The 24,260-nt window shown below is 52.8% G+C and overlaps 1 protein-coding gene across 1 annotated transcript in view; it reads left to right on the forward strand.

Annotated features, from left to right (window-relative positions):
* LOC136398569 (E3 ubiquitin-protein ligase parkin-like) overlaps positions 1 to 24,260 on the forward strand; it is a 719,582-nt gene that overhangs the window by 329,176 nt on the left and 366,146 nt on the right. Inside the window, exon 5 of the mRNA XM_066372747.1 lies at positions 24,067 to 24,203. Coding sequence (XP_066228844.1) covers positions 24,067 to 24,203 — 137 coding nt within the window. The remainder of the gene's footprint in view (positions 1 to 24,066; positions 24,204 to 24,260) is intronic.

Genomic DNA, 24,260 nt, shown 5'->3' on the forward strand with positions numbered 1-24,260 from the left:
AGAAGGGTGTTGGAAACATGAAGGTGGCCAAGGAGACGTGTGAAGGCCCCTCAACAGAGACAGATTTTGATCATCTAGGATCTGAGATTATGCCACTGGGGAGGGGGCTCCTTTAGAAAAAGAATACAAACTCATTACTGCAGTTGAGAATAAGAAAACAACCTCTAACATTACAAAATTTAAAAAGCCAACAGATCCCATAAAAATCGCACTTCTAGAAAAGTAGCAGAGCCTACATAGACCCTTTTCCCTACACTTCACGACCTCGTCGATGGCAGTGACTTCTAGCAGTCTTGTCTTTTCTTTTCATTTACTGAGAGGAGGGGAGGCAGAGACAGACTCTCACATGCACCCCAACCGGGATCCACCCGACAAGGCCACTAGGGGGCGAGGCTCTGCCCATCTGGGGCCCTTGCTCTGATGGTCAGCAACCAAGCTTGTCTTGGCATCTGAGGCAGAGGCCATGGAGCCATCCTCAGTGCCCTGGGGCCAACTCGCTCCAATGGAGCCTTGGCTGCAGGAGGGGACGAGAGAGACAGAGAGGAAGGAGAGGGCAGAGGGTGGAGAAGCAGATGGGTGCTTCTCCTGTGTGCCCTGGCCGGGAATTAAACCTGAAACTTCCACATGCCAGGTCAACACTCTACCACTGAGCCAGCCAGCCAGCCAGGGCCCCATTTGTTTTTTTAAGAAAGATTTTGCCGGGGGGTGGGGGGGGGGGAGGAAGAGGAAACGGGGGAGGGGGAGGGGCACAAAGAAAACCAGATGGAAGGTGACGGAGGTCAATCTGACTTTGGGTGATGGGTATGCAGCATAATTGATTGACAAGACAACCTGGACATGTTTTCTTTGAACATATGTACCCTGATTTATTGATGTCACCCTAGTAAAATTAATAAAAATTAAAAAAAAAATTAAAAAAAGAAAGATTTTGCTAGTTAATATTCCCAATTGCATGAGTAAGCCTATTTTATCAGAAATAACCACTGTTGAATATCATTATTCTTAGAAAAGCTTATAAATTTGATCTGCAAATGATATCTTATTGTTACCTAAGTTTAAATTACCATCAATAATTAGGTTGAACAGTTTCAAATATTAAGGAAAGGTTTGTTTTAAGTCACTGGCCTACTTTCTATAACTGCATAACTGTTTTCTACCTAAGTTGAAAGAGCTTTTTACATATTGAAGATGTTTTTCTTTTTTTTTTTTTTTTCCAATGTTATTTTTGGTTACTGTTTCCTTAATTTGCACAGTTACTTTTAAGCTATTTTGGATGTGAAGAACCTTACAACTTTTGATAAATTATTCATGTTTGTTATCTGAAAATACTTCCTGAGCACAGGCCCTGTATCTGCTCCTGTGCTTGGTTATTGCATTTCAGTGATAGGTAAAATAAATTTATCTTTTCTTTGCAACACGTTTTAAACTATGATGTGCCTTGGTCTCAGAAAGGCAGCATCTGAGTATAGAACAGATGCATTTTTAATAGCCCTATCTCCTGACATGCTCAGAGTAGAGCTGGATTTCTGTTATTACAGGCCGGGCATGCAGCTTTTATAAAATTTATTCCATTTAAGGAGTCCTATTGGGGGTAATATCTTCGAGGGATACAAGAAACATTTATGAGTTTAACTTGGATGTATATCTTTGTCTCGTTTCCTGTATACATTTTATTTGCTGTTATTTTTTAAAGGGTATATTGCGCCCGTGTCTATACGCAGATGTACAAGTTTATTTTTTATGGTAGGAATGGACAACCAAGGACTTTATGAGAAATAAAATATTCATTTTTTGGTATTGTTCATTTCACACCTGGGTTTGGACAGGTGGATGAAACGTACATGTTCAAGAACGTAACCCGAGTCTATCGAGGGTTTTGAAGCATTTATAGGTCGATGTGATACGTTGCATGTCTCAATGTGATGCCCAGCCAGAGTATTAGAGAAACGGGACCATCTCACCTGCCACCTTCGCCCGGGCTGGCTCTCCGGGGGCGCCTGCCAGGCGGGACCTCCCCCGCCACCTCTCCCCCGTCCCCGGGAGCCTTCTCAGTTATCTGCGACTCTGGAGGCAGCAGACACACAGACACACGTCAGCTGCAGCCCAGCCTCTGTCTGGGGTCGGCAGCTGCCATTCCGGCTGTTGGGGCGAGATCACCCCCCCATTGCTATACAGTCTTTGTATTTTCTGTGGAAACCATGGTCCCTGCTGTCAGATAACCTTCCCGCTGTCCAGACTCTGTTTCATCATGGATAGGGTCCCCGACATTTCACACTTTCTGTTGAACTTTTGTCAGCATGACCCCATGTCATACTTTCACAGCCTGGAGCCTCGCAGGGACCTTTCCTACCAAACAATGGCCCCTGGGCTCTTCTGCCACACACCCTTTCCTGTTATTTATTTATTATTATTATTCTTTTTTCTGAAATGAGAAGTGGGGAGGCAGTCAGACAGACTCCTGTATGCACCTGACCGGGATTCACCCGGCATGCCCACTGGGAGGTGATGCTCTGCCCATCTGGGGCCTTGCTCCGTTTCACCTGGACCCATTCTAGCACCTGAGGCAGAGGCCATGGAGCTATCCCCAGCACCCGGGCCAACTTTGCTCCAAAGGAGCCTTGGCTGCGGGAGGAGAAGAGAGAGACAGAGAGGAAGGAGAGGGGGAAGAGTGGAGAAGCAGATGGGCGCTTCTCCTGGTGCCCTGACTGGGAATTGAACCTGGGACTTCCACACGCCAGGCCAATGCCCTACCACTAAGCTAACCGGCCAGGGCCCACACAGTTTTTTCTTTATGGTGACTGAGACCTCCTCTCAGGAGAGCTCGGAACCCGCCCGGCAGTTGTTCATCGCCTCTGTCCTCCCGCACAACCTAACGAGGTTCATCTGTGCCTGACAATCTCGTATTAGTCACGCCAGTAAGAACGTGCGTCTGCCTGGTGGTCTAAGCTTACCCTCGTGTCGCCGGCTGATCTCTGCTCACACGGCCCCTTCCCGGGACACTCTGGAAGGAGTGAAGAGTCACCTCATCAGAGCCGCAGGTCACCACGCGAGGGCAGTCTCCCAGGAGCGATGGAGGGCAGGCGTTATCCTGACTCCTCTGTTTTTCCAGAAGCTCAGTGGGTCAAGCTATTTTCGAAGATAATGAATTGGGGAAATAAATTCCATTCACTGCAGAAGTAGCATTCTCATCTGTGACCGCATGTGATTATGTACAAACTTCATTTTTATATAACTTAACGAGAACCAGAATGTCAATAAAACTTTTCATACGTCCTGAACAGTATTGACAACGCCAGGACCTCAGGGTTTTACAAGTCAGTGTTGAAGGACGAGAAGAAGATGGAGAGGAGGGAGAGATAGAGCGCCGTAGGATCGCAAAGGTTTATTTTTCCTGATGAGGTTTTTTAAAACACAAGAACAACAGTATCTGCTCTCAATACCATTAAATACATAGAAGGCATTTTCACATAACAAGTAGGAAGTACATGTCTCCAAACAAAGGATGTTTTTCCTAATAAGTTGACTTCATTTCTGCTCCCTGGTGGCAATCACACACCAGGTCTCGAAGCCTGTGGACGAGACTTGGGGATGGTCACATGTCCCTGCTTGGTCTCCTGACAGAAGGGGCCACTTACCTCTGCCACCACCGGTCACACTATCTTAGCGTGGAAACAGGGTGAGACCCACAGGTCGTCAGCAGTCCACGAATACACAAAGCACGTCGACCTTTCTCCCCGGCCATTTCCTTCGTAACCGGTAGTGGTGGGGTGTTGAGAGTTTCTACGTGATTCTAGGTCAGTTCTCTTCCAATGCACCGGGAACACATTCCCAAAATGGGATTGACTGACTCCTGTGACCCGTCTCTCTCCACCTGGGGATACAAAAGCAGAAATTACAGTAACAAAACAGAACAAAAATATCCTCCTATGCTTATACGTGTATACATATGTGTGTGATATACAAGTTTTTATATATACACCCGGAAATAGTTCAAACCCAAAGCAGGACCTGCTCGCTTTAGTTTCACTCCACAGGGAGAAAGGGTGCGTGTGCCCCGTCTGGGAGGACAGGAGTCCAGACTTACACCAGACGGCACAACTCTGTCCTCTTGGCGAAGAGCCCCATTGCCACACGGGACATCAGAAAACAGAGCGTGTGCCATGTGCCGCGTGCTTCCAAACGGAGCACAGTGGCAAGTGCTTTAGACACCGCCCAACAGCAGTGGGATCAAGGAGGCGACGGTGTGAACAGAGGGGAGCTGTCACCTCCCTCAGGATGGACTGTGAGAAGCTAGCGGCGGAGGGAAGAGCTCCTGTTGAGGAAACCGTTTCATCCCGCGCTTTTCCTGGTCATTCAGTCCTCCGTTAGGAATAACTGACACACAGGGAAGCATGTGTGTTGAAAGAGGGCCGTGTGACCAGTGATGACACAGGCAGCCCCCTGAGAAAAACACCACCCCGGCCAAGATCATGAACATTCCCATCGCCGCCCCCCCCAGTGTGCTTGTGTTCCTGCATCTTCCCCTTCTCTCTCCCCCCTCGCAGTCCCTGTACACCCCGCTCTGCTCTCTGCCACGGCGGGTGAGCGTCGGCAGTGCAGGGTGCTTACAAATGCTGCCACACGGCGTGCACCTGCTGTTGGGCAGGCTTCCTTCCACAGCGGACTTATTTTGGGGTTCCTCCGTGTTGTCCCGCACATCAACGGATCACGATTATTTTAAGATTCTCCCGTGTTGCACTGTGCATCCATAGTTCATTCCTTTCCATCGCTGAGCTGTGTCCATGTTGTGGACACGACACAGTCTGCCCGTGCACCAGCGAGGACCGTTTGGTGGTCTTCCGTCTGGGGCTGTTACGAACCACGCTGCTACGAGCTCTCGCTCTCCTGTCCGTCACACACCGAGGAGGGGGGTGGCTGGGTCTTTTATTAGCGGCAGGTGTACCTTTTTGAGAAGCTGCCGTTCCATTTTCCAGTGTGGCTATCATGGGCAGCTGGCCGCCCACCCGAGGGGAAGTCCCCCACCGTCTGTCCCGGCCCCTGTCTGCGCACCGCTGTCCTCGGCCCAGTCTGTCTCCTCAACGCGGCCAGTCCACTGGGCGTTGCCTGGGTCCTCCCGCCCCGACCCAGGGCCTGGGGACACGCTGAGGACAGGAAGCCCACGTGAGCCTAGGACTCGGCCGCTCACTTCCTGCCTCTCGTGAAGCGTTGTCCCTCCTTGTCTGATGTCCAGTGTCTGGAAAACCGTTGTTTCAGATGCTTTTTCCTGATGTCTAGGTTGTTCGGGGCAAGAGGATGAGTCCAGTGCCTGTTAACCCGTCTTGGCCAGAAGGAGAATTCTAACAAAGTTTTGAAAGGAAACTAAGTAATTAATTGGATATTAGAAGCTGATAGTTAATTGCCAAAAAAAAAAAAAAAGTCATCTGTTCAATAACCTGTAATCAATCTATGAAAGAATGGTAATTTTTCTTATATAAGAAATTCAATGGAACTTTACTAGACAAATGTATATGTAGTTGTTTGAATCCCAAGTGTGATGTCCCTAGTTGTCCAAAGCCGGGTAGAAATCTGTGGTAGGATTTATTTTCTGCGTGAGCAGGCTGGTGTCCCGAGTCAGCGTGGCTGTCCTGGAGCACGTGAAGGAGAGGCCGCCCGGCAGCTGGGCAGCTGAGGGCTGCGGAGAACCGGGCTGAGTCCGGCTCACGCCACGCCTCCTACCCTGGGGCACACCCAGCACAGCCACTGCAAAGCTAGTTACAACTCGGTGTGCATGTGTGTGTGCATGTGTGCATGTGTGTGTGTGTACTTGCCAGTTGAATTGTGTCCCCCAAAAGATATGTTGAAGTCTTAAGCCCCAGTACTTGGGAATGTGACCTTACTTAGAGATGGAGTCTTTGAAGATGTTGTTAAAATGGAAGTTAAGTTTAATACTCTCAGTTGGAGTAGGGGGGGGGCCTCTAATCCAATACGACTGGTGCCCTAATAAGAGGAGAGAGACACAGAGGCAGACACACCCAGAGGGGAGACGATGTGGCGATGAGGCAGAGGTTGGAGGGATGCGTCCACAAGCCAAGGGGTGCTGGCAAACTCCAAGAGCGAGGAGACGAGACCTGCAGGTTCCAGAGGGACTGTGGCCCTCAGATACCTGGATTTTGGGTTTTCTACCTTCAGAAACATGAGGGGAAAAAATCGGTGGTGTTTTGAACCACCCAGTTTGTGGTCATTTCTTACCGCTGCTGTAGCAAATGTGTGTGTGTGCACGCATGCATTCCAACCCCCAGTCCCACGCACGTCCCGGAATTGGCCCTGTGCCGCTGTCTGTGTCTCCCGTCACTGGTACCTCTGCGTCGTGGTTTGAGTGTTTAGGGATACACAGTAACACAGAGCCCATCTTCTCATCACGTTCCGAGTGCCCCTGATTAATTAAACATGAGCCTCACAAAACTGTACTGAGAAAAACAGGACATAATTACTCGTTTCCTTTAATTCTGCTAAACATTAGGCTGCTTTTTAAAGTTTAAGTAATACTTACCGGGCGAGCCAGACTGACAAAGAAACGCCTCCTGGAAACCTCCGTCGTCTGCAGGGTCCGGCTGGCGGTGGACACGGGCAGGAGTCCTCTACGGGCTGCAGTCAGATCGTTTCCTGTGTGTGAAAATTTTTGAATACTCTCAGTTCATCCCGGGTGCTTCTCTCTGAAGTTCACTGTCAAGCATCTCTCTAATTTGCTTTTGATCCCTTGGAGAAAGGACCTGTTTTCTGTTTTTGTATCAAATCCCCCCTGGCTCTCCGTCCACCACACCATCAAGTGCCTGCCGGATGCACGACACAACTGAATTTGGCCTTCAGTTGAGAGGCTGGGGTCAGTCTCGCGGCGCCTCCTGTGCCGGACCCTCCGTCCTGCCAGAGCGAGAACCAGCACGTGCCTCCCGCCTCCTCCTACCACTCCCGAGAGCCCCCCGTCGGGCGGACCCTCCCTCACGTGAGGGCGAGCTCTCTCGTGTTGAAGAGAACAGACAATCCAGCCGTCCCTGGTGAGCTTCACCACCAGCCCAGGGCAGGCTTGGGGGGGAGAAGTGGGCGGGTTCCTTTGAATCAGAAGTTTGCTCGTTGCCACCGTCCCGCGCACGGGCGGCCAAAACTCTGAGTGTCGTTGTGAGTAGGGTCAGGGCTGGCCAGTTCGACAAGCAGCTGCTGCCCGGAGGCCACCTGCACACGGGGCCCCTGGCCTCACGGTCCATGGGTCCAGCGGCCTTGGCATTGCGAGAGGGAGCCTTGGTGGGGTCATGTTGCCCGGGCAGGCCTGTCGGCGTGGCATGAGCAGCCTGGGTGACCAGGCCACGTTCATCCCTCTACTCCTTGCATGTGAAGTAAACAGAAAATGAAATCTCTGAGCACCGATTGAGCCTGGAAGGTCTGTGTCAGACATGGGGCCGGTCTGGGGGTGGGCTGCCACCCCAGGGGCGAGCCACGGCCACATCCAGGTGCCACAGGCACATGCCGCCCGTGCGTGCTCAGGGGCAAGTGCGAGCGTCAGCACGTCCATCCCGGGTGAGCTGAGATGCAGTTCTCCGTGGAACCCTGCTTCTTCTCGGCCTTTGCTCTGCGGATGGGGGAGCCGTGCCCCGTGGGGAATGGGGCTGGAGGAGAGAGGCGTGGCCTAGGCCCACAGGAAGGCCCCAGGTGACTGGAGGGCTGCCATCTGAGGGCCCCTGGCGGGACTTAGTGGAGCAGCGAGAAAAGGCAGGGAGGAGGCACGGCCATTGGAACACAAGAGCACAAACAGGATGCTCTGGGTGTGCGCGCGCGTGTGTGTGTGTGTGTGTGTGTGTGAGAGAGAGAGTGTGTGTGTCTGCGTGAGTGTGCACTAGGATAGCACGCCTTGGGGGCTGTTTGGAAGACCACTTCTGGCACTGACCGAGGGCCAGCTCTGTGAGCATGGCCGCTGGAACATTTCTTCCATATTCACTTTTGAAATAAAAAAAGGGTAAGTGGTTAAGAACACAGCTGGGTCCAGGGAAGAGGGTTTACTGACTTGGGGAAGATGATTGTAACTACCTGCTGTGAACTGAGACACATTGTTTCTTCAGTAGCCCTGGCGGGAGATTCATGACTACAGTCAGATGCCTCCCACTGGTGAGAGTAGAATGTCGTGAAGACCTGTTGGCACACGTGGCAAGGACCAGGTGTGGAAAGCTGAGTGCTGGCCCTGGCTGGTCCTTCCGCTCTGGCGGAGCTAAGAGGCTACAGAGTTGAGGAAAAGGGGAGCCCCCCCACACACACACACAGGAGGTCCCACTGTCCCTGGACGCGGGGCTAACGGAGCCTGCACACACGCCCGTCTGCGCACGCGGGCACCGGAACAGCGCGGCTCCTGTCCGGTTATTTCCAGTGCCGTGGGAGATGGGGGTATAAGGGGGCTGCTCTAGCAGGGACCAAACAGCGGACTGTTTTAATAACCAACCGTGATGGGAAGGCATGGAATGTGGACGCTGCTGGGGGCCACTGCCCAGCGGGTGTGTGTGAAGGTCCCTGGAAAGAAGTAGAACGGGTTCATGTCGCAGCTCAGCACGCGAGCACTTCTTAGGCAAACTGACTGCACCGGGGTGTCGGTTTTCTCCGGGTGTCTTTGGGCCACCTCCTCCCCTAATTACTCACTGTCCACGGGGGACCCCACCCGCTCCCCAGGGTGTCGTCAGCGTCTCCGGGCTGGTGGGTGCCCGGACCGGGTTCCAGCTCTGACCCTTCTCTGAGTTCCAGACCCCCTGCTGGACCCGTGTGCACCTGACGTCCCAGAGACGTGCCAACCTCAGCCAGTCGAGACCTGGACGAAGCCTTCCTGGTCTCCGGCCTGCTGCTCGTCCAGTGCTTCTGTCCCGTGTCAGCCAGGGTCACCAGGTCACAGACTGGACAGGGTCACAGTGGGACGCAGGACTGAGGGCGATGGCGGAGCCTTGGCAGGGTCGGTTCTGGCGCCTGATGTGTCACTTGCTGGCTGCGGGACCCGCCGTCTCGCAGCTCTGGACGTCCCCGTCCCCACCGCCCCCCCTCGGGGCGGGCCCTTTCACCGCTGTCCTGAGAGGAGGGACGGGGAGCCAGCCAGCCAGCCATCTGCTCGACAGATACTTTTGAGCCCCTCTCGTGTGCAAGGCCACTGTCAGATGTGAGGTGGCACTGAGGGACATGGCCCTCCAACTGAGGCTGTCTCGGAGTCCCGCGGATTGAATAAATAATGCAGGGAAAGCCCTCAGTGGGAGCCCAGTCCGTTCAAAGCATCTGATAAATGTTTCAAAGCAGAAGCCGGATGTGATGCACAGTCTCCTCTCTGCCTCGGGTTAATTAACCTCTGGATTTTGCCAGTTTTCCTCCCTAATCATCTCTTATGTCTCTGATACCATTGCCCTGTCTGACGACACTATCCCCAGACAGCCTCCCTGACCCGCACGGTCCCCAGAGTCCCCAGCGGGCTGCCAGCGCCTCTCCTGTCCCGTGTGCGCCCTGTGTCCAGCGCCTGGACATTCCAGAGGATAAGGACAAACGGGCTGGACGGAACGTGGAACCCCAGTTTTCAGTTTTTATTAGTGTACTGTTACGTTATCGGGCTCATTATTACTCAATGTAGGCTCTAGGCAAAGACTCGGAGTGAAACCTGCTGGGAAACGACCAGAAAGTCTCCATTTCCATGGGAGATCATTTGAAAGGTGTTAATTCTATAACAGTGGCCCCGCAGACCCAGGGATATGATATTGAAGTTTTCTAAAAATGGTTAAACCTACGTATGTCTGTAAAAAAGGGAAGAAGCCCAGTCAGTATAGGGGACTTGCAACACTGCACTGTCCCCAATGTACCTGTCCCTCTGTCTGTGTCTGTCCCGCAGGGTCCAAATCACTGCCTTTTGTCCCCGGAAGACTTCACAGAGTCCATGGGCCCCTTCCTTTCCTGCACAGGGCAACACACTTCTTAGACTAAGTTAATTTCTCACTGGCCTTTCTCTTAACTCTTCAGACATGCCCAGGTGTGTCCAACATGCCTGAAGAAACCTTTCCAGCCTCCCCCAGCCTCCCTCCCCCCTTCCCTTCCTCCCTTCCCCTCCCCCACCTCACCACTTCTCCCCCCCACCACCTCCAGCCTCCCCCAACCTCCCCCGGTCTCCACCAGCCTCCCCAGCCTCTCCCTCCTGCACCTCCCCCTGTCCCCCCTCTCTCCCACCTTGCCCCTTCCCCCCCTCTTCCAGACTCCTCCCTCCCCCAGCCTCCCCCATGCACCTCCCCCCATCCCCCCTCTTGCACCTTCCCCCATCCCCCCTCTCTTCCACCTCACCCCTCTCCCCAGCCTCCCCCATCCCCCCTCTTGCACCTCCCCCCATCCCCCCTCTCTTCCACCTCACCCCTCTCCCCCCCTCCCCCAGCCTCCTCCCACCTCCCCGGGTCTCCCCCAGCCTCCCCCAGCCTCCCCCTTGCACCTCCCTCCATCCGCCCTCTCTTCCACCTCACCCCTCTCCCCCCCTCCCCCAGCCTCCTCCCACCTCCCCGGGTCTCCCCCAGCCTCCCAACCTCTTCCCCCTGCACCTCCCCCTGTCCCCCCTCTCCCCCACCTTGCCCCTTCTCCCCCCTCTTCCAGCCTTCCCCCCTCTCCCCCCCTCCCCCAGCCTCCTCCCACCTCCCCGGGTCTCCCCCAGCCTCCCCCAGCCTCCCCCTTGCACCTCCCTCCATCCCCCCTCTCTCCCACCTCACCCCTCTCCCTCCCCTCCCCCAGCCTCCTCCCACCTCCCCGGGGCTCCCCCAGCCTCCCCACCAGCCTCCCCCTCCAGCCTCCAGGGCAAGCGGTCCCGTCTCCGCACTGCCTCCCCCTTCTGGGTTTTCTGTGTGCATCCGGTTGGGTTTGTAGAGTTATGCCATGTTGATTTTGATTATTTTTAGCAAACTATTTTGTCATGTCATGTACCACTTTTCTGGCTGTATGGAAAGCAAAAAACTACATTAATTAGGGGAATAATATTTCTACTGTACTCCCCAACTGCTTAAATTACCTTAATAATATTTTACTGCTGAATCCGTCTAACGATACCTCAGACATTTCACGATGCCTCCTCATGGTGAGACATTTTCATTGTGGAAATGTGTTCGGATGACTATAATCTTTTAGGCGGGTTCTTCATTTCAAAGCACTTCAGAGGACCTGAGCCTCAATGTCTGTCTGATACCAGGAATAAAAGAGCCAATATTCTATTAACATCCATCCACTCACTTGTAGGAATGAATGAGAAACCAATGAGACATCCTCTGAGCCAGGTTTGGCGAGCAGGTGGCAAAAGATGTATCACTTCTAAACCGCTCTGTGACTGTAATAATTTCCTAGGTAAATAGCTGCTAACATTCGTAGCCACTGGACTGATTCTTAACACGTTAATATTTCCTGTCATGAGATTTGGGAATACACCAGAACAATTTATTTCACAGTGGGGTGCTTATTTAAACAAGATCTGTCTCCATATCTGTCTCAATTTAGCCGAGTGCAGTTGCTGAGGCCCTGGGCTTTCTCGGCTTCGAGCCGTTATTCACAAAAGAGAAAACAAAGCAAGACGCATGCAGGAGTTGGCATGTGCCACAGAACAGCTCCGTGTGAGTGACGTGACCGAGGAAGTATTCCGTGTCAAATCTGACCTCAGCTTCCTTGAGGCGTACACGCCAGCAGTGTGACTAGATTGTGCCCTGAGACAACTCGCAAGTCCCTGGGCTCTTCTTATAAATACGATTTTGAGCATCCCTGGGCTTTTTATACATACAGCTTTGAGAATTGAAATTAATACTATTAGATGGGGGATAAGAAAGTTAAGGTGATAATTTTTCATGAGATGCATTTCCCTCTCATGGGCCAAATGCCCTTTGGAGTTGTTCATTTCATTTGGTTACATGCAACAGTTATTTCGTTACGATTTACCCACTAGTTACAGTTCTTTATCGGCGTCTCTCTGCTATCCATGCTTAGCAAGACAAGCTGGGGCTGGGACAGGTAGAACAGGTCATTGTAGCGGATTACTACAAAAGAGGGTCTACCACATGGCTTCTGACAATTTAACTCCTAAAAAAGAAAAGAGGTTTACTTTTTAATTCTAATCTGTATTGTTATGTTACAATGTTGACAGTCTAACACTTCTAGAGGTTAATGGTTTGTGTTTGGGTTCAACGTGTCAACAGTAATTGTACTTAGAAAAGTAATACATAAAATCAAATAAATATTTTCAAAGCTTTCCACCATCTGGAGCAGGGGTCCCCAAACTACGGCCCGCAGGCCGCATGCGGCCCCCTGAGGCCATTTATCCGGCCCCGCCGCACTTCCAGAAGGGGCACCTCTTTCATTGGTGGTCAGTGAGAGGAGCATAGTTCCCATTGAAATACTGGTCAGTTTGTTGATTTAAATTTACTTGTTTTTTATTTTAAATATTGTATTTGTTCCTGTTTTTTTTTTTTTTTTTACTTTAAAATAAGATATGTGCAGTGTGCATAGGGATTTGTTCATAGTTTTTTTTATAGTCCGGCCCTCCAATGGTCTGAGGGACAGTGAACTGGCCCCCTGTGTAAAAAGTTTGGGGACCCCTGATCTGGAGGGAATGAATAGTCCATGAATCTTCTCTCGTAACCATGGCTTCATGTTTTTATTTTGCATAACCTATTTAATGTGAATGGTTCAAAATGGTATACGTGCTAGACCCGAACTCACCCCCACCTAAGACATGGACGATTGAGGCTTGTGGCCGTAGAGTCCTTGTGTCCTAGTTCCATTTTCAGGTTCTGGGGGGGGGGGGGGTTCGGAACTTTGATAAAAGCTAAAGGGGTAAAATGAAAACACACCGCTCGGCCTCGCAGCGTCCCTAACTTCCTTCCGTTGTAAGTGCTCTTGCAGGACCTCCTCGCTCCCCTCGACTTTCTCGGTCAGGCCGACTACTCGCCCTTTTGTCCTTATTTTCCCCCTCAGGCAGGGAACGTTCTCTGCTGACCAGCGTTGGGCCCAGTGGCCCCTCGTTCGTCCCCCCGAAGGCCCAGATGGGCTCTCACCGTGGACAGGACTGCTGAGGACCAGCTCTGTGCACCCCCACCCCCACCCGGTGCCGGGCCTGGGAACCAGCCCGCGGGGCATCCCCCGGGTGCATGTGAGTTTGAGCTGGGAGACCTGCACCCGTCATGAAGCAGGTGGGGGCAATACAATAACGTGGACCTAAAATAGCACGCTGCGTGTAAAACCAGGACCTCCCCAGCGTGCGTGTGACAGGAGGCTGGGCGGTGAGTGGAGAGGCGCCCTTAGCCGGAGCCTTCCTGGACAAGCGTCCCTGAAGGAGGCTGGATTTGAGCGGAACCGTGACAGCTTTTGTTTGATAGAAAATGCAGACAGGTTGGGAAGAAGCGTGCACGCAGGGATGAGCACGTAAGGAAGAGGTGGTCCGGAGTCTGGGGGGGCCTGATCCGAGAGAAGCAGAAGGATTTTTGTGTGGCAGTTTGAAAGATGCATATTGTGGGGTGACTTGAGCAAAATCCGGCGTCTTGACGCATTGGCACTGTGTGACCAGTTTATCATTTTGGCCAAGACCTGCCATGGTGAGAAGCCCTTTGGAATACTGCTGCCGAGGTGTGCTGATTACATTGCCTAGGGCCCCTGGGTGGGGGAGTTTCAGGGCACTGCTTCAGGGTCAGCCAGCACGCGGGGGTTGAGTTGGGAGAACTCCGACTAGACTGACACCCCCAGGCCAAACCTGTCTGCTCTAGAACGCGTTCATCTTGCTACTCTGTATCTTGGCTCAACTACCTCCATGGCTCCTGTTTTGTAGGCTCTCTCAATATCACTAAGCTATATTGAAACAATGTCTGGAGCAGATAAAGGGGCTACCCCTTGAGGTTACCATGTCAACAGGGATATAGTTACCTTGATATGGAGATGTTAAGTGAAGAAAGCCCTGGGTACCCAATGCAGAAAAAATGCCCACAGGACTGTCAGATATCACATCAGGAGCACATCCGAGAATGTAGCACTATTTTGGTGAATATCATAACCATGAGATACAGAAAAAAACCAGGTTGTTCTCTGGGCATCAAACTGCCCATGGATGACAAGAGAGTTTACAGAGGATTGATCAGTGGGATCAAACTTTGGATCAAACTGAGGTTAGAAATTCTCTTGAATCCAGTAACATTTAACACCACAGATGGGATATAGAATTTCTGAATGAGTATCGAAGAGGAAAGGGGAATTTTGTCAAGTAGGGAAGTAAACAAAGAATTTATATCTCCTAATCATTTTATTTGTGATGCGTTTACTACATCATTTTATATAACATTGTATTTAAAGCTTTCATAAACAAGGGAAGCCATGAAATTGGTTTACTATCCATCTTCTCTCCATATGGACTGAATGCACTGAGCCATGAGCTATATAGAGACCCCGTTCCTAACCCCAGGGGGGTCAGCGATCTCTAAACCCACCCTTATGGTAGGGCTCCCTACACTGTGAGATAATTCCTTATCTTCCACCCTGTAGAACTGTGAGGCCCTGAGGGCAGGACCGTGTCTTGTTCACGTTGATGTCATGTTGACGAGACAGCACCTAGCATGTAGCGGCTGTTCAAACGTGTTGGCAGAATGGACCGGCGAAAGTCAGATTTGGGAATGTAGACAGAAAGTCTCTGCCTTGGGTGTGTTTTATATGCTGAGACGTGGGGACTTCTGCAGGCCAGCTTACAGAGCTTAGTCAACCCCCTTTTTTTGTGTGCAGCAATGTGGACTGAACAGAGCAGGAAGAACTGCTGTGTTCAGCAGAGGGGGGCTGGGGGAGATTGGCAGGGGCCGCCGCCTGGGCTTCCATAGGGCTCTGGTTCCAGGCAGACTGATGGCCAGTGAACATAGCTCAGGATTTTAAACTTGGCTGCTGGCAGGGATTTTGAAGGTCATTCGACTGTTGAAGCTTATTTAAATTTCCAGAAGTTGAGTCTATCAATTAGTGTCTTGGATCCGGGGCCTCTTCAGAGACTGGGACTGCTCACTTGGCTAACTCACATAATGAACTCCTATGGCACATGTGGGCAGACTGTTGTCTCTGGCATTTCTGCGGGCAGGCTGCGTGCTGCAGACGGCTCTGTCGGCAGTGCACTTGGTCAATTAGTATGTAATGATGCTAAATATAGATGAAGTGGAAATGCATTCGGTTTCTGAGGTCTCGGGGGCTTCTTTATTGTGTATAAGCTGTCTCTAGCTAAAAGGGATTTAAAGTGACAGTTGTTAAGAAGATAAATTCGAGTTCCTTTAATGGTGTAGTTTCCCTCCCTAATTATTTTTATCTAATCAAATGCTTTGCTAAATTCCCAGGAGTCCCCGTTGTTCATGTGCAGAGGGTTTGTGGAGACCTCAGGAAGATTGCTAACTGGGGCATGACATCTGTGTTCCTGTTGCCTGAACACTGTGAGGACAGCGTGTGCATTGTCGAGGGTCAAGCTGGGTTAGCTAAATTTCAGGACTGCCTTTCTCCCTCCAGTGAGGAAGGTTCATTTGTATCTCTTCCGTGATTGGCATTGAATATTTTTATTCTAACGTGCTTTGCTTTTCACTGCATTCCAGAAATTCCTCTTCTCCCCAGAGCCATACCTGTATGCGATTTTGCTTTTCCCCGGGGTGGGAGAGCAGCCCCAGCGGGTGACTTGGCACCGTCCTCCCGCGCTCGGGACTCGACCCCTCCGCCCCTGCTTCCCTGGACCCATAATGTCTCCTCCCTCTCCGTCCCCTGAAGTCCGATGCGCCGTCAGTGACCACGGCCTCCATCAGCTCTCTTCTGACCTTCCAAGTGTGACCTTCCTCCCCTGAGCACACGCTGGTCACACCGCTGCGTTGGGAGGAATGACCCCCACACGTCTGGGTTTAAGGTCACGGGAAACGTATCTCGCCCGCTGTCTGTGGGTCTGGACTTTGGGAGCAGCCCAGCTGGACGGCTGCTCAGGGTGGCGGAGGTCAGGGCGAGGTGTCCGCCAGGCCTGCGGTCCCCCGCGGGCTGGCCTTGGGCCGGGGGACCTGCTTTGGGGATGGCCGGCTCAGGGGATGACCGGCTCGGGGCTGCCGGCTCGGGGGATGACCGGCTCGGGGGATGACCGGCCGGGGGATGACCGGCCCGGGGCTGCCGGCTCGGGGCTGCCGGCTCGGGGGATGACCGGCTCGGGGGATGACCGGCTCGGGGGATGACCGGCCGGGGGATGACCGGCCCGGGGCTGCCGGCTCGGGGGATGGCCGGCTCGGGGGATGACCGGCTCGGGGGATGACCGGCTCGGGGGATGACCGGCTCGGGGATGGCCGGCTCGGGGGATGGCCGGCTCGGGGATGACCGGCTCGGGGGATGACCGGCTCGGGGCTGCCGGCTCGGGGGATGGCCGGCTCGGGGGATGACCGGCTCGGGGGATGACCGGCTCGGGGATGGCCGGCTCGGGGGATGGCCGGCTCGGGGATGACCGGCTCGGGGATGGCCGGCTCGGGGGATGGCCGGCTCGGGGGATGACCGGCTCGGGGCTGCCGGCTCGGGAGATGGCCGGCTCGGGGGATGGCCGGCTCGGGGCTGCCGGCTCGGGGGATGACCGGCCCGGGGCTGCCGGCTCGGGGCTGCCGGCTCGGGGGATGACCGGCTCGGGGGATGACCGGCTCGGGGATGACCGGCTCGGGGGCTGCTGGCTCGGGGGATGACCGGCTCGGGGGATGACCGGCTCGGGGGATGGCTGGCTCGGGGCTGCCCGGCTCGGGGGATGACCGGCTCGGGGGATGACCGGCTCGGGGGATGACCGGCTCGGGGGATGGCCGGCTCGGGGGCTGCTGGCTCGGGGGATGACCGGCTCGGGGGATGACCGGCTCGGGGGATGGCCGGCTCGGGGGATGACCGGCTCGGGGGATGACCGGCTCGGGGGATGACCGGCTCCGGGGCCGGCTGTCGTGGACAGGCCGCCGTTCCTTGCCGGGGACCTCTCCGCAGGGCTGCCTGAGGGTCCTGGCCCCGTGGTCACTCCCTTCCCTCAGAGCAGGCGACCCCAGGAGAGAGCACAAGCGGAAACAGAGCCGTGGCCGTCCTTCCCCTCTGGTTCCGGAAGCCACGCAGGGCCACGTCCATGTTTCCCGTGGTGTGAGGCAGGGAGGGGCTGATGTGCGGGAGGGACTGACGTGCGGGAGGGACTGAGGTGCGGGAGGGACTGACGTGCGGGAGGGGCTGACGTGCGGGAGGGACTGACGTGCGGGAGGGACTGACGTGCTGGAGGGAGGGGCTGACGTGCGGAAGGGACTGACGTGCGGGAGGGAGGGGCTGACGTGCGGGAGGGACTGACGTGCGGGAGGGACTGACGTGCGGGAGAGACTGACGTGCTGGAGGGAGGGGCTGACGTGCGGGAGGGACTGACGTGCGGGAGGGACTGACGTGCGGGAGAGACTGACGTGCGGGAGGGACTGACGTGCGGGAGGGACTGACGTGCGGGAGGGACTGACGTGCGGGAGGGAGGGGCTGACGTGCGGGAGGGACTGACGTGCGGGAGGGACTGACGTGCGGGAGAGACTGACGTGCTGGAGGGACTGACGTGCGGGAGGGGCTGACGTGCGGGAGGGAGGGGCTGACGTGCGGGAGGGACTGACGTGCGGGAGGGACTGACGTGCGGGAGAGACTGACGTGCTGGAGGGAGGGGCTGACGTGCGGGAGGGACTGACGTGCGGGAGGGGCTGACGTGCGGGAGGGATCGTGTCAGTGCCTGGGAGGGGCCCCCGGGGACCACGCCTGCCGCTGCCGCCCCGCCCCCCAGCCTGGTCTTCCCGCATCGCGACCCAGCCTGAAACATCCTGCCCCCTGTCCCGCCATTTGTGCCCCTGCCCTCTCTACTTTGTTAGGATTTTACTTCCTTTAGAGCTTAGACGTGCTTCCTGATCTTCACTCACCTAAACGTCGCTGGCACATTGCATCCAACGCGTGTCCCGTTCAGCTGGAAGTTGGAAGCACAACCTCTCTCTTACTGGGTATAAATGAAGATGTGCATGGGGAAGACAGACAGAAAAACGGACAGATTTTGACAGATGGATAGATGGAGAGAGAGAGAGAGAGAGAGAGAAATGAAGCAGGGAGCAGACTAAAATGCATGTTTACCATATTCATATAAAACATGTTGCTATTTTTGGACACTGCAGAACTGGTTTACAATAGTTCACATCTTTGGGCTGCAGTGTAACAATATTGTACTTTGTGTGACGTCTGTGAAGGCCTTGCCATACTTTTTACTAAGACCCCTTCAATTATGCCCAACACACTGTGAACAGAGAGGTGTTTGGCTCACTCCTTTAACAAAAGCAGGGGGTGGGGGGTGACATCAATTACAAATACCTCTTCAGTAATGTCAACCAGAGCGTTCATAACTCCTCTTCCATATGATTGAGAACTTTATGTAACCTTTGATTCACTGCTCTGTAATCTGGCTCATGAGGGTAAAATCATTTTCCAGATTGATCAGTTAACATTTATATATAATTTGAGCAAAGGGCACAGAGGACTGTCGGGAGGAACAGAGACCTGTGAGGAGGTAAGTCCTGGCGTGTTCTCAGAAATGTCACTGCCATCTGTCTCCTCGCTGCCATTTCTGAAGCCACCAGCACACCCAAGTCCCTCGGTAACTCACGTCTGAGTTATTCAAACAACCTCCCAGCAGTTCTCACGACTTCCAGCCTCTCGCCTTGCCAGCTTCCCTCAGCATTAAACTTACTAACACATCGGTCCCTTCCCCCGCCTGGCGTCTCCGGTGCAGCCCATGACCTGATGCCACAGAGGAGGTTGGTCTTCGAGAGTCCCTCTGCTCCTGTTGGTGTCCCTGACCAGAAGCCTTTCTGTCCCCGGTGCTTTTCATCCCTCCTCCCTCTTTTCCCACTATACATCTTCTCAGTCAGCCCAGTGGGTAGCTTCTGCGTTCCGAGAATTCTTTCCCATATCTATTTCCTCTCCTGACCAGAAGCCAAGTTTCTCTCCGGATGCAGTCTTCCCATTTGTTTGAATTCAGCTCACTGGTTCCCAGTGGAGGCTGTCTGGACGCACAGGTCCCTTCCATCCTAACTTCCAGGCACCTGAGTTCAGTGACTACGAAAACCTCCTGTAATATTCTGCTCGCAAAAATTAGGGGAAGGCCCTGGCCGGTTGGCTCAGCGGTAGAGCGTCGGCCTGGCGTGCGGGGGACCCGGGTTCGATTCCCGGCCAGGGAAGCGCCCATTTGCTTCTCCACCCCCCCCTCCTTCCTCTCTGTCTCTCTCTTCCCCTCCCACAGCCAAGGCTCCATTGGAGCAAAGATGGCCCAGGCGCTAGGGATGGCTCCTTGGCCGCTGCCCCAGGTGCTAGAGTGGCTCTGGTCACAGCAGAGCGACACCCCGGAGGGGCAGAGCATTGCCCCCTGGTGGGCAGAGCGTCGCCCCTTGGTGGGCGTGCCGGGTGGATCCCGGTGGGGCGCATGCGGGAGTCTGTCTGACTGTCTCTCCCCGTTTCCAGCTTCAGAAAAATACAAAAAAAAAAAAAATAGGGGATATTTCAAATTGAATATGAAGCGATAAAAAAAAGAAACATTTAATTTACTATTATTATTATTATTATTATTATTAAACAAGAACATCAGAAAAGCAAACGACAAGTGAAAGAAAGTTGTTTGATTATGCAAATGAGATGCAAAACCAACTTTTATTTCATTGGTGAAAATGCGCCGTACAGAAGGCTGAGTCCTGGAGTTTCTGCACGTTCCCGGGTCCCCTGGCTTGTGTGCGCAGAACTGTTGCACACCCCGTGTTCCCAGACGAAGCACGGTGGCAGGGCCTCTGTGTCTCCCGAGGTTTATAGCGGTTACACACCTGTACGATGTTGGTTTCACTCCCTCAGTGCTGTCTTCCACACATGTTTGTAAAGGGCCTACATTCGCCAAAGTAGATGCTCAATGAAAACTGAATGGAAATGTATGGGCGGGAGCAGAGAAATTATAAAATAAAAGCACCCTGTTTGTTTACCCACTGGTGCAATCAGGAGCTTGATTACATGACTGTCAGTTGCTCAACCCTGTGCGTGGAGAGGCATGCGAGTCATGACCGTGTCAGTCAAGCTTGGCCTCTGGTGTTTCCAGACTTTTCACTGAATCCTGACAGCTAGGGTGGCAACGGATGAAACATAAAAGTGGAGAGATTGATTGAGCAAAAAAAAAAAGTTTGGAAAAAAGCTCATGGGCACGGCCAACAGGGTGGTGATAGAATAGGGGTAAGGGCGAGGTCAGGTGGGTGTAGGGGTACACATGGCGGTGAAGGGAGACTTGACTGCTTGGTGGGGGGGTAGACACACAATATGGTGTGCAGGACGTGTTGTAGAAGGGGACACCTGAAGCCTGTGTCATTGTGTTAACCAGTGTCAACTCCACTGAGTTCCATTTGAAAATAAATGAATTACCAGATTCTAATGGTGGATACTAAAATGTCGGGGTGGGGGACGGTAATATCTGGAGACCTTGTGGGTGCAAAGGAAGAACCAGCAAAGAATTGGGCTCCCAGGAAAGTTTCTCGGAGGTCTTTGGTCTTGAACTGGACCTTGACAATTGGGATTTTGATTTAAACCTTGAAGCTAGTATTATATTCCAGGAATGGATGACAGTGAGCGTGAGATCCTTCTCTTAGAGGAACGAGCTGCGTGTGCTAGGACCATGCAGACACCGGTGAGAGGGGGCAGGGAGAGGAACAGGAGGGGTGGGAGGGCCGTGGGAGGGCCCAGGGGTTTATTTCAGGGGGAATGAAAGGGAAGGAACAAGGTATGTGAAGTTCCTAGCCAGGCACCTGTAGGTTCTTGTAAATACTAGGTCCCCTGTTTCGTCTTCCGTGTAGCGTATAGGAAGTCAATTATGTGGTCCCTCTATTCATGGCATGAGTTTTACTTTCTTTCAGATGACTCAGGTGACTAATCTAATAGCCTTTCTGTGGGTGTCATGCTCATCCCTCACCTAAATGTTTCACACGTACCAGGGACGTTCTTTGTAAGCGATAAGCAACCCCACCTCGACTGTATCAAGAAACCCACTGACAGATACTTCTACATGACGTATAGACATATACTACCTATGACAGTCTGTGCGTCATCACGTATCTATAAACCCGCATGCGTGTGTCTACTCCCGAGCCATCAGTAGGTCCCCATAGACATAGAATATAAATCGACTCCGTACAGATGGTGACGGGCTGAGAACTTCCGGTGACTGACTGGTGTAACACTTCTGACTCCCCGCAGCTGTGAGTTTCCTTCCTGTCTGACACGGGCACGCGAAAGCACCTGTGTGGCTGCCTCCATCACTGTCACGGACGCTGGACACTGCAGCTTCTCAGGGCCGCCACGCACCCCGGTTCCAGGCAGTGACTCTCCTAGGGGAGAGCCGTGTGGTCTCTGTTCTCACCTTCCGTGCTGCGCACACTCTATATGCTGGACCCCTTTCCCTGCGGTTCTCCCGCTCCTGACCCGCTGTTACCTGGTGTTCCGTGTATCTCCTACTGGTTTTAAGGTGAACATTCTCTAAAGCAGGGGTCCCCAAACTTTTTACACAGGGGGCCAGTTCACTGTCCCTCAGACCATTGGAAGGCCAGACTATAAAAAAAACTATGAACAAATCCCTATGCACACTGCACATATCTTATTTTAAAGTAAAAAAACAAAACAGGAACAAATACAATATTTAAAGTAAAGAACAAGTAAATTTAAATCAATAAACTGACCAGTATTTCAATGGGAACTACGGACCTGCTTTTGGCTAATGAGATGGTCAATGTCCGGTTCCATATTTGTCACTGCTAGATGTAACAAGTGATATGACGTGCTTCCGGAGCCGTGAGGCGTGCATCCCACGTCACTGGAAGTAGTACTGTATGTGAGCGATGCCATGCTTTGCGTCTATCACTGACCACCAGTGAAAGAGGTGCCCCTTCCGGAAGTGTGGCGGGGGCTGGTTAAATGGCCTCAGGGGGCTGCATGTGGCCCGCGGGCCGTAGTTTGGGGACCCCTGCTCTAAAGCCTTCTTGATGTCTTTCTCTCTCTCCTTCGCTCCCTCCCTCCCTCCCTCTCTCTCTCCCCCACCCCCTCCCTCCCTCCCCCCCTCCCTGTATAATGAGAGCTATTGATGTCAGCGGCTGCAATCCGTCCATCCTAAATGGGTCTCAAGTCCCGGTCACCACGCACTCCTCAAGCCGTTAATGGCTGCCGCTGCCCTCGTCCGCCGGCCATGCGCGCTGCAGAGGGGGCACCGCGAGAGGGGAAAGGACTCGTTTTCTAGACCGATGGCTGCGTGCCCTGCACCTACCTGGACTTCCCCCGGGGACACCATGGCAGTGGTTCATGTGCTGACGGCTTTGGCTTCACGTTTCATTTCTTCTCACAGGGCAATCGCCAAGCTTTCTTTTTAACCTGGTTACATATAGGAACATTTTTATAAATGTTCTTCTATTTTCCTCCCGAGTTTCCACGCATTGCCAGCAGATTACGGGTCTGCACAGGCTTAATCGACCATGTTGCGAAAGCCCAGAGCGGCCGGTATTTTTCACAGGATCCGCTCTGAGAGGAGAGGGTGAAGCAGAGCAGCCCCGTGGGGTCAGCACGAGTGAGTGAGCCGTGTGCGTGCCTGCGTACTGCCTGGCTCTCACATCAGAAAGAGCGCAGTGTGATACTGTATCGTCTTCAGGGGGAACTGTTACAAGGAGAAAGGCTGGTGGTTCAGAACACAGTCAATACTTACTTGAAAAAGGCCCTCGGTGGGTTCAGATATGGAAAGTGGAAGCACATCAAAATATCTGGGAACACGCCAGCCCGGATTAAGTCGGCCATTGTCCACGAGATCCATGACGTTCAAATATCAAGGGTTCTTTTTAAGTTATTTATTCCTCTCCCCTCCCCCCTGTTTGGTTTTGTGTTAGATGTTGCTTCAAAATAAGTGGCAAAACAGACTTTTGAAAATATTTTAACTGTTCAATAATTATCTTTCAGCAATATTAATAATATTTGGCATCCGTTTTTCTGGGGAAAGGGCTTTGGAAGGACACAGCTCTGTTAGGAATTGTGTGTGAAATGAAAACTATTTTGTGTTTTATTATCGTTACATAGAGAACAGGCTTATCTAAATAAACTCCAGTGACTTGTATTTTCCTACTAAATTGCCTCGGGACTGATCTCAAATTAGTATATTCCATTGGTCTCCTTTTCGTCATAAAATTATGAGATTTCTTTGCTAGCAAAAAATTGCAAGGTTATTGAGGAGATTTTTTTTTTTCCTGTTAAGCGTTTTAAGGGAATCCAAAACTTTTAGGACTTGCATGTATCAATTTATAGTAATCTCCTCACCTTAATTTAGGAAACTGGGTGGTGGGAGGTGTGGGGCGGCACAGAGACACATCCTGGAAGTGGAAGCGTCTCCACTGGTCACCTGTCCTTCCCACGGCCTCCTTTCCAACCGGCCGGTGGGGTACGAGCACCTGTTTAACCCGCCAGCTTTGGGGCAACCGTCATTCTTCTCTTGACTTTGGGGAAGTTCAGCTCCTACACGTTATTATAGTCAAAATCAAGGAGCATTTATACAAAACCTTCCAAATGCCCGGTGCTGTGAGAATACCAATGTAAAGCAGCCCCAGTATCTGCCATCAAGGGGTCACAGTCGCCAAGAGAGGAGGAAGTCATCAGCACCACGCTGTAAGATGGATCGCTAGAAGTACCTATAAGTGTATGGGGTTATTAGTAGGTTAATTTGGAATTATGCATCAGGCTTCTAGAAAGAGTGTATATCGGAGCTTGGGTCTAACCAGCTGATGAATAATAAAACATATAAGATTAGGAAAATCGATGTTCTGTGTAGTGATTGGCATGCCTCCGATCTTTAAGACATGGCCCTGGAAGGAGAGCTCCATGCTCAGCCACCTGGGTCTGCGCAGAGCAGAGCGTGCCCTCAGCGGCCGGCTGGGTGGCCAGGTGTCCTGCAGCGCCTGTGGTATCCCTGCCCTAGACGTCCTACAGGAATGTCTCTCTTCATCTCCACAGGAGCCCCGTGCTGGTTTTCCAGTGCAGCGACCGCCACGTGATCTGCCTAGACTGTTTCCACCTGTACTGTGTGACCAGACTCAACGACCGGCAGTTCACGCACGACGCACAGCTGGGCTACTCCCTGCCTTGTGTGGGTAAGTCCGGCATGTGTTGGATGCCGATTCAGAACAGAGGGACCGCTGCTGGTGTGA

Source organism: Saccopteryx leptura, chromosome 3 (genome assembly GCF_036850995.1).
Source record: "Saccopteryx leptura isolate mSacLep1 chromosome 3, mSacLep1_pri_phased_curated, whole genome shotgun sequence".
Taxonomy (NCBI): Eukaryota; Metazoa; Chordata; class Mammalia; order Chiroptera; family Emballonuridae; genus Saccopteryx; species Saccopteryx leptura.